At 30.9% G+C, this 10,735-nt stretch overlaps 1 protein-coding gene across 1 annotated transcript; it reads right to left on the reverse strand.

Moving 5' to 3' along the window:
* Positions 1–1,684: 1,684 nt before the first annotated feature.
* On the reverse strand, positions 1,685–7,300 carry LOC143575843 (serine carboxypeptidase-like 40). The gene is made up of 8 exons (XM_077060107.1): positions 6,854–7,300; positions 4,471–4,578; positions 4,115–4,389; positions 3,168–3,428; positions 2,940–3,058; positions 2,753–2,845; positions 1,952–2,057; positions 1,685–1,870 (listed from the first exon to the last, which is right to left on the reverse strand). The coding sequence occupies exons 1-8, from the start codon at positions 7,224–7,226 to the stop codon at positions 1,715–1,717; spliced, it is 1,491 nt and encodes a 496-aa protein (XP_076916222.1). The 5' UTR covers positions 7,227–7,300; the 3' UTR covers positions 1,685–1,714.
* Positions 7,301–10,735: the final 3,435 nt, after the last annotated feature.

A 10,735-nucleotide genomic window follows, 5' to 3' on the forward strand; every position in this document is an offset into this window, starting at 1 on the left:
AAAATATAAATAAGAGATATGGATATAAAATAATTCTTTGTTAATAATGAAAATATTATTTAAGTTTCTTAAATAATATGTAAAGAAATAAAGTAAACGTTTCTTCAGGAAGAAGAAACGTAGTGTTTAGACAAGTAAACAAGTCAAACTAAAGGTTTAAGCTTGTTAAATAAAGAAAAGATATTTTGAACTAAAGGTTCGAATAGAAAATATAATCGATGTAAATATTATACAAAATAGACTAAAGATCTAAAGCTAGATTATTGATCTAGTAATAACAAAAGGTTATACTCGTACAATAGGTTCGAGATAACGAAGAAAGACAAACTCGATCAGTGAAATGAAGCTGATATTTCAAAAGGTGAATACGCCCTAAACTTTTATAACTTGTTAAATTGAGTCAAATTAAATTGATTACATGAGATAACGTATCTCTAAAACATTATGAACAAAAATAATTAGGTTGTCGTGTACGTTTGTTTGGATCCTTACATATGTGGTTAGACGGTGGGCACACAGCGCCACACTTGGTTATATGCCTCTGCCATGACGGGCCGAGCCTAAGTTATGTCCGAGAGAGGGTAATCATTATATACTGACGGTAGCTAAGTAATCTCGAACGCTACGGTGTTTGCTGAGCGGTTTCGAGTTAAGCTTAAGTTTGTAACTGTGATTTAGTTTTTAATTTGATTATTCCTAAGCCACGATGTGTCAAGACCAAAATTATGTCTCGAGGGATAATTAAGTAAATAAAATATTTTATGCGTCAGCTTATTCACCAGCATGTGTTGCTGACGTATTTTCAAACTGTTTTACAGGTAACGAAGAATAGGCGCTTGAAGAATCGAAGTCGTCACTAGACGATCTGATGGCTCAGATCATTTTGTTAAATATTAAACTTGAATAGTGGTTTTATATAAACAAGTAATCTTTTGTAAACATTAAACATATATTTTATAATCCCGTGTTTTGATATGTAAATAATAATATAATAATCCACGCAAATATTTCCGCAATTAAACCGTAACTCTGATATATTTATAAAAACGGTACCAACTGCGAGTCACACGCCTAGGCCTAAAATAAGGGTGTGACACATGCACCATTGTATCATTATTACGGCCCAATGGGCTTTGTTTACACAACGTCGGGTCCAAACATACAAGAAAACAAACCGACGAGCTAACTAAGATACAACGTTAAAAACATGAGTAAATACAAAAGACTAATATACAAAACGGGACCCTACAATTCCAACAATCTTTGTGATATCTAATCCGAAATGCTGCTAGAATTAATGATTCGGATCAACCAATTGTTATATTATCCAACCGATCATACTGCTCTGGTTCCACATTGAATACAGTGTTACCTCTTTAGTATAGATTATAATTCCATCAGTTGAACTAACAATTAAAATCTATCGTAGTATTGAATGATATGAATTATGAGTCTTGAGTTGTAATAAAACAAGCATCATTAGCAATATTGTTAAAGAGACACACACATGTACCTCCAAAACATTCGTGCAAGCAATGAAACTCTTTGGAAACAAACATAAACTAAATACATGTTTTTATTGTCGATATATCAGTTTTATTTTTTAAGATTATAGATGCTATTCAAATGTTAACATTAACAAACAATACGAAGACGGAAGCATAATACAGTTGATCATATCAATGATTTATTTCAGCAAACAAAATCATATATATCAACGTCTTGAAGATTCGACTAGCGGTTTTCCTGATAAAAAGTGGTTGACGAGTGCAAGAGCTCTCTTTGGTTGGTAGCTTGGCACCTGATGACCTGCCTCTCGAACCGTTGCTAATGTTAGATCTCCTTTATAAACTTGTGCATAGCCCGCCACCTGTGATTTTCATGCAACGTTAACTACATTTCTAACTAATCAATTTTTATTAGTTTACAACATTAAAATGAGTGTTTTCACCTCTCCTTGATGAAACCAGGGATGCCATTTAGTTTTTACAGGAAGCTTCATGGCACTAACGGAATACTTTGTTGAGGTGATTGGTACTCTTGCATCAATATCTCCACTAGAATCACAACATAAATTAGTAACAAAACGGTTGGTAGCTAAGTTACTAGACACACGGTTAGATACCGGTTCGGTTTAGGTTTGAAACAAGGTTTCACCGTTCTGGTTATAGTTTGGAACCCACTGCCAAAACCAAAACGCCGAAATAGTAGAAGATAAATTTTTTAATCTATATAGTTTTAATAAAAATACAATAATTTTTTCATGTATAAAAATCAAACAATGATAATACATACAATTACTTTTTAGTTATAACGGCGGGATCCGGTAAAGATGAAATTAACTTACTAAATGTACAAATAATTCTATATAGTTTTGAATTAAAGTATAGTTCAAAATAATTATTCTTGTGCTAGCTTAACTACTCTAATAATTTGTATACTTGTTCTCATATTTACAGCTTTAATTTAATTTTATTTATCCTAACTCTTAGTTATAATACATATACCAATTTAGATAGGATTTTGTTTGTACGTTTACCTAATACTCAAAAGGTAAAGGTAAAACATTTGATGTTCTTTTCAGTGAAAAAAGAAAAGAAAAAAAAGGATAGAAACCATGACACAAATCGGCAAATCGCCGGTTCGTTTTAGTTTTTCCAGAAATCGTAGTTACCAATTCGACCCAGAAACTTTGCCAAAACCGGCTGAATGGGTAAAACATTTTAGATAGGATCTTTTTCTGTCGGTTTACCTAAATATCCAAACGCGAAGCTTATATTTTGCGAATTCCTTGAGGAGTGGAAGAACTGTTGACGAGCTATCTATCCAACCTCTGAGGGCTCCACTGCATGATTTTGACATAACAATTTATATAGTTTGAAAGACAACATATACTGACCTTTATTTCACTTTTAGCTAATGTAGTTTTATACACATACCCGCATGCTTCCCAGTCATGCCCGAGCTTTGTTACGTTGGCATGGAGGGCCTCTTGAACATCTTGCCGGTTCATATACGCATGGGTGTAGAAATCACTGCACGGATCAAAATTCCGCCACTGTATCACGAAACATAGCAAATTGCAAAATGGTAGCACATTAGTGGTACAAACACCAAGTTTTTTAGTAGTGGTCATGCTTTAATAAATTAATAACTAAAATCTATACCGATGTCTTCTTAGGATTTTTTGTAAGATTGCCATCAAAGCATAAAGGGGCATAGATGTTGTAGACGTCGATAACTTGAATGTTATATCCAATATCTTCTGCAGCTTCGATGCACTTATCCGATTGTGTGTCTGCATTTGGGGAAAAATTACAATATTTGCGAATTGCAAAAACAGTTTCATCTGATATTATGGCGTGCGAACCAAAGTAATCAATCATCCCTTTCAAATCAGTCTCATCGTTGAGTGTAGGGTTCCCTATCTGCATGTTTAAACAAGACAAAGTATAAGATGAAATTGCTGGTTTATTTTGAACTATCTACTTTATTCACAAACACTTAAGTAAAAAAACACAATATACACTATACACATATGTATTGATCATCCGGACAGCCTGCTTTGTCAACATGAACATGAGCATAAAGAGAAAGAATGGATGATCGTTGAATAGTAAGTTCATGAGAGTTGATCTTTCGAATATATCGAAAAATATACTTAGACTGCAACATAGTGTTTGTTAAAAAGTTAGCTAGAAATTAAAAAATCTTATTGACAACATATGGACTTGTTCTTTTCTGCCTTATTACATAGCCTTTTAACAGAAATTCGTTGTTCAAGTATTTAAAACATCAAGGAGTTGCGAGATATTGCCTTCTTGAATACCAGTATTATAAAAATATTATAATAATAATAATAATAATAATAATAATAATAAGAAGAAGAAGAAGAAGAAGAAGAAGAAGAAGAAGAAGAAGACAATCACACATGACCACATAACATGATCTGTGGTCCTACCCTGAAGCATTTGTCCTTTGGTAAGTGGGATGTCACATGTTAATTAGATGCACAAATGAAAACACACCTTATCTACCATCTACGTACCTTCTATTTACATAAAGATATCATAATAACAATGTGAAAATAAGAGTGTTGTGGAAGAGCACTTACAAGGATCCCTTTGAGATTGATGAGAGTTTTGTTAAGTTTCAAGTTGTAATAAACGATGGTTTGGGCAAGTTGAGGCACATAATGCCCCGCGTAACTCTCTCCCGCTATATAAAATTCTCTATCTTTATATTCTGGGAATCGCTCAAGCCAATTCAACAAGAACACGTAATTATCAGCGGCTGTTGCTTTGTCACCCCCAGTTTCATAGTCTGATGATTTGTTAGAGTACGAAAACCCTACTCCAGCCGGTGACTCAACAAACAATATATTTGCAGCTGGAATTTTCCAAAGTTTAGTATAAAATATAAGCATTTGCAAGCAAAAGTTTGCGAAATTGGTTGAGATTGTCTTATTACCGCGATTCCAAGAAAATTGGTTTTTGTAAAGGGTTTTTCCATCACTATTTATTCGGAATGGCCCGAGCTCTTGCATTGCTCCGTAAGCAAGCGACGAACAACCTGGCCCTATATATGCATATCATTCATGATTAAGTACTGAAAAACAAAAAAAAGACACAACTTTCTTATGGTTTTTTTATTTATGTTATTTTGAAACATTTACAACATGTGTACGTAGTTCTATAAATAAATGAGGTTTGTTGTTGTATACTTTTATAATATCAAAATAGTTGAATAAACATGACAATTAATTAATCATTTCTTTTGTATTTTAAATTTTTCTAAATGTGAAAGACGAATAATTATTTTTCTCCTTTCTACTCTCACGCTAAAACCTCTTCTCGTTTGATTCCCTTCGTATAAAATATACTAGAGGTTCATTACTTTAAAAATGATCGTGTAAAAATATTTTAGGTCGAAAAGAATACTAATTAAAAGTGGATTTTTAGATAAAAGAAAAAAAAACAAAAACAAAATTGACGGTAACATGCATGGTGGCGTGAGACGTGTACAGCGAAGAATATAAACAGCACAGTCACAATAATTATTATATTGTTTAAAATCGCAAAGTGTAACAAAATACTTAAACAAGTTAAGGTAATATTAAAAGAATTATATTGTATTATCGTGAGGTTTATGCTCGTAGGTGACACGTTAGTACACAAAAAAGGAAATAATATAGTAGGACGTTTATAAAGAATTTTGAGTTCAAAACTTATGGTTTACATATATTATCGTAATCGTTTGGGTATTTATTAAATTTTAACTGATATAATATACTTATCCTAATTACGACCTAACTGATATATATATATTTACTTAACAGTTAACAGGTTTCTATTTATTTATTTGTAAAACCAAATTTTGAAATTTTAGTATAATAATTTTATGACTTTCATTTATATGTAACTGGATTTACTTAAGGAGGAAAAATAAAACGTTGATTTTGTCAATATATATATATATATATATATATATATATATATATATATATATATATATATATATATGCTAAGAAACCATCTTGCCTTACATTTTCTTGATTATTTTATTTATTAATAAAATATCAATATGTGTAGCAAAAAACAAAATGAAAGATATTTTTTTTTGTAATAGCCGTGCATATTTGAAATTCATTTATCATTTATAAACGTTAATAACTTTTTTGTATGATAAAGGAACACCATAAAATGATAAAATCAAACATTTTTATCTTTAATTTTATTATCATATATTCATATTATGTTATGAAAACGACAAATAAAAATGATGAAAATTATGTTGTATTTCTATATTGAATAATAACATTTGTGGCGGACTTTTCATACTTAATTTTTTGGGTTTTATTTTGAGAAAACAGTGGGATGCGAGTTTGTGCTTTAGCCTTTAGGACCAAATTAAGTCTCCTTTAAATCTAATTATGAGTAGTGACACATGTCATCTACATAATATTTCCTTGGATATACAAAACTCACTTTTTAAGAAAGTCGTTAGTTCATTTAAAGTTGCATGAAAATCGATTATCACTACTACCTAATTACAAGTGGTAAATAATTATTAGTAGTAAAGCTACTAATGCTCAACAAGAACTAGATTTATTAGTAGTAACAAATCATCAATGGTAAGTTACTACGGGTCAGCAATAAGTTGATTGTTAGTGGTACTACCGCCAATATTAGAAACTTGTAGTATATGGTAATCAGTATGTTGTAGGTTACTAAATTACTACCGGGATCGGTAGTACCTTGGCCTATCAGTAGCAATTTGGGTAATCAATAGTTACGATAACTAATCAATGGTAAAAAAGTTGCTCTTGATGGGTTTCCGAAAGAGCGTTTTTATACCTGATGTGCCAAACTACCAACAATTATAACTATTAATTAACATGCTCTTTTATAAAGATTTATATTGGCTCAGTAACCTAATTTGGTTTGTTTGTGGGACGCGAATTAAAGCTTCGTTTTCATAGTAAATAAATTATTGCTTTTGTAAAACTTTTATTATTATGTATTAACTGAAAAATATTTTATTTTTACAAATAAGTTATTAGCAATAAATTTTTACAATGAATATGTACATCTTCTAGTAGTTAAACGTGTTACACGTGTATCTTACGTTTAATATGTAGTTAATCATTGACTAGACAAAAGCGACGATGTGTGTCTACACATCTCTGTCGCTTAACTTTTGATTTTCGTATATATCACAATTATAGTGATAAAACATATTTAGTAGTATGTAAAGAAAAGAATATATCATCTATAGCACCTATATGTCATTATTTAACATTAAATTAAAAATAAACAAATTCAAAAAGCCTCAATCACTGGAAATGTATTACCTCCGTTTAGCCAAAGAAGAAGTGGCAAAGACTCCTTAGATTTCTCAGCTTCAACAAAGTAATAATAAAATGCCCGACCCGCGGATTCATCTACGGTGACATAGCCACCATACTGGTTAAACTCGACGTATGGTTGGCCGGGAAGTTTGCTTATTTTATCATTCGCTTTTTGGCCATTTTGAGGAAGAACGACTTTTGCTTTGTGTAAACCATTAGGTGTCTCGAAATAGCTTGTGTTTACGATAGAGACTTTTGATAGCTTTGCATTATAGAGTTGACTCAAAGCATGGAATTGTTTGTTGGCAAAGGTTTGATAAACGAGGGTTGAAAGGAAGACAGAGATGAAAATAGCCAAAATAGTTTTATTCTCCATTGTGATGGTGCCTAAAGATTTTGGTCCATATATATATAGTGTGTGTGGAGTTTATATGCAATCAAAAACTTAGGGACACTTCAGATATTTTTAAGACATTCATGAATCTTTTTTATTTTTGTACACACAAAATGTATTCATTTAAAATCTTTTTAGTTTTATGTTTTTTCATAGTAATAATAAATAGTAGATATTTTATTCATACGTGGTTTACGTTTTATCACACTTTCAGCCCAAGATTAAAATTTCGGAGAATTAAACCTTAACACAGGGTTGCTTTTGAGAATTGTTATAAAAAATTAGGCTGAAGGCCAAAAAAATTTTGAGCCTTAAATAAATGAGTTTTTTTGTTGGGTTTAAAACTTTAAATAATTTAATTTTTAAATGAGTTTACTTGTTATGATTTGAGTTGTGTAAATTTTTTTTTATATAAAATAGGCTTAAAGTATCTTAAGTGAAAGTAGAACTCACAACCTTTTAGTTGAGACTTGTACCATTTTATCACTAGACCAAGCTAGTGGTTGTGTAATTGAGTTTACTAATTAAATATTCATATTATATATATATGTATATTTAAAAAATATTCGAGCCAACCAGGATGTCGTGTCGGGTCCGTCAACCATCCTGGTCTCCTTAAGAACCAACCCTAACACCTAACGTTTTAATTTGATTCCCGTTTTGGCAACTTAAACAAAACGTCAAGAGTCTATACGTCAAAACATTCCATCTTAAGCTGAAATATCTATCGGACATAAGCTGAAATATCTATGGGGCGTAAACCACATGGGTTAGAAAGCAATTTAGTTTAATGAATGTGGTGAACCAATAAGTTACAAAATTCAAAGTCATAGGATTAACCAATACATTTTATACTTGTCTTTAATTTCTTCTTACTACATTTGGGCAAAATGAAAAGTTGATTAACCACAAACATCAAGTCCAACGCTGGGAAGTCAATCATTCAACAAAAATATAAATGCTGTATATAAGAAAAGTATTTATAGACTTGAGATTTGTAGTTTTATGTTGGTGTAATACGTAACTTAATGTTCAAAGAATTTTTCCTATTTATATAATTTTTTTAACATTCAACCCCACGTAATACTAAGATACCCAACCTAAGGCTATATATAGTGGAAAGTTACAAGATATGGGGGATTTTTAACATGTAACGCTATGTCAGCAGAGAGACAATTTTCATTTTAAGGGTGCAGTGGTGTTCAAGCCAAAAATCGCCCCACATTGAATAGAATAATATTTTTAACCCCAACCAGCGACAAATCTATACCCCCTGGTCCCAGCGGAAAAAAATAAATCTTATCGCCCGAATATCGTCGAGGGAGGAGGGGGGGGGGATGTTGTAGCCCCTTATCGCCAAAAACTCTCCCAGTTTGCCACCCACTATCAGTTAAATGAGTTGTAAAATAAAATATTAACAAGTATAGCTATATGGACCTATAATAAACCGATTAATCCCATCCCATTTTAACTTTTATGCTTATTACCTATTGATCGAAAGTAGAAAAAAGGTTCTTCAGAAATTTTTGTGTAGGAGATGTACTAGGTAAGGTTGTGTGTCTTCTTGTTTTTTCTTTTTTAAGAGAAAACTAGTATAACAATTGTAAAAATATTATAATAAAGTTTATTTATGTATTTATTAAAAACGATAAACATATCTTTATTATTTTATTATGTTTTTAATAATGAACTTTAGTTTTATTCTTTTTATATTATCTAATCTTACCCGAAGACCGAAGTCAACTAGAAAATACAAAGTTTGATAATCGACAACCGAATATTGGAAATTTTGGCCTCTCAAGGGAGAGAAAAAGTGAGATGGTTTGACTAGCCATCAAATTGGTCACACTTGGCGTGTAGTTAAATATTCTAGATTTTGTTATCTTTTCATCCTCTTTAAATTAACAATTTAACATTTTTATTTATAAAGCGGATTCGTCACATGAAGTTAAGGGTGTTCAAAATTTGATCCATCAAATTGGTCACACTTGGCGTGTAGTTAAATATACTAGATTTTGTTATCTTTTCATCCTCTTTAAATTAACAATTTAACATTTTTATTTATAAAGCGGATTCGTCACATGAAGTTAAGGGTGTTCAAAATTTGATTCGAATTCGAAACATTCGAAATTTGGCTCGATTCGAATTCGAATATGAAGATTCGAATTCGATTCGTATTCGAGTATAGTAATCGAATACGAATTCATGATTTTTTATTCGATTCGATTCGAAATTCGAATTCAAATTATATAATATAATTATATAATATATTAATATATAATTTATTAATTTGGGTCAAATCCTTAAATAATAAATGTCAAAACATAATAATTAATCCCAATAACCCATACTGTTATTTCTTAATTTTATCAATACTAAAATTTGAACTTATTTTTATGTGGTATTGTAGCCACGTTAAACTAATATTTATGTGTTTTATATTGTTGATTATGATTTTTTTGATGTTTTTGACATATGTGACCTTGAATCAATTCAAATTTATTCGAATTTGATTCGAATTCGAGTTTCAAATACGAATAAAATCGAATTTCGAATATGGGATGTAATACGAATACGAATACAAATCGAATAATCCAACTTTTTAAACGAATACGAATCGAATACGTAGACCAGCAAAAAAATAAATTATTTGAATTATTCGATTCGATTAACTTGAAAATTCGTTATTCGATTCGATGAACACCCCTAGATGAAGTTAAAAGATTTTTGTTACCAAGTAGGATTCACCGAAAAAATATCTATCTAAATATCTCTATAATTGTCTACCATGAAATTCTACGTATAGCTCTCAGGTTGTCCCCCCCCCCCCCCATTAGTTAGGGCCACCAGATTGCTTGAATTATAAATGGAGGTTTCTTATGCATTTGACTTGAATTCGCGGGTATGGGTTTCACCAAACACGGATAGTATTTAATGGGTTATAACATCACATTTATTTGTGAAACTCTTTCATAACCAAACAATAATTTTCACAGGTCGTGGGTCTCACCAAACTCGTATAACCCTTAAACGGGTTATAACATCTCATTTATTTATAAAATAGCCTCTTAATTATCTTCCACGAGTTACGGGTATTACCAAACCTTAACAGCCCTTAAATGGATTATAAGATCTCATTTATTGGTAAACACTTTCATCATCAAACTCTAATTTAATTTATTTCCTTTACATGTTCTGCGTTGTTGGTCTATCATCTACATCGCCAGTTAACTTCCAATACTGCCCACCATCGTCAACTACATCAACGTCCCTTTTTCATTAGACAAATATTTGTGTTCATGTTTGTTCATTTAAAAAAAATGAGCATGCTCGTGTTCGTTTATGTTTGTTCGTTAAGAAATCTAAAGAACCTACATATCTCAATTGAAAAAACTCAAACACTAAAAAATATAATAACAACCTAATATATGTATTGAATTAAAATAAAACTATGTTAAAAAATAAAATAAATCATCACAAAATAGCAAAAC

The sequence above is a fragment of the Bidens hawaiensis genome, unplaced genomic scaffold (assembly GCF_021521415.1).
Source record: "Bidens hawaiensis isolate Kalapana, Puna unplaced genomic scaffold, B.hawaiensis_p1.1 tig00027762_1, whole genome shotgun sequence".
Lineage (NCBI taxonomy): Eukaryota > Viridiplantae > Streptophyta > Magnoliopsida > Asterales > Asteraceae > Bidens > Bidens hawaiensis.

Excerpts from the sequence above, each read along its gene's own strand:
- LOC143575843 (XM_077060107.1), bottom strand. The coding sequence starts at position 7,226 with ATGGAGAATAAAACTATTTTGGCTATTTTCATCTCTGTCTTCCTTTCA. Across the intron at positions 4,390-4,470 it reads CCAATTTTCTTGGAATCGCG|CTGCAAATATATTGTTTGTT; the intron begins GTAATAAGACAA and ends GGAAAATTCCAG. Across the intron at positions 3,059-3,167 it reads AAAATCCTAAGAAGACATCG|TGGCGGAATTTTGATCCGTG; the intron begins GTATAGATTTTA and ends TTCGTGATACAG.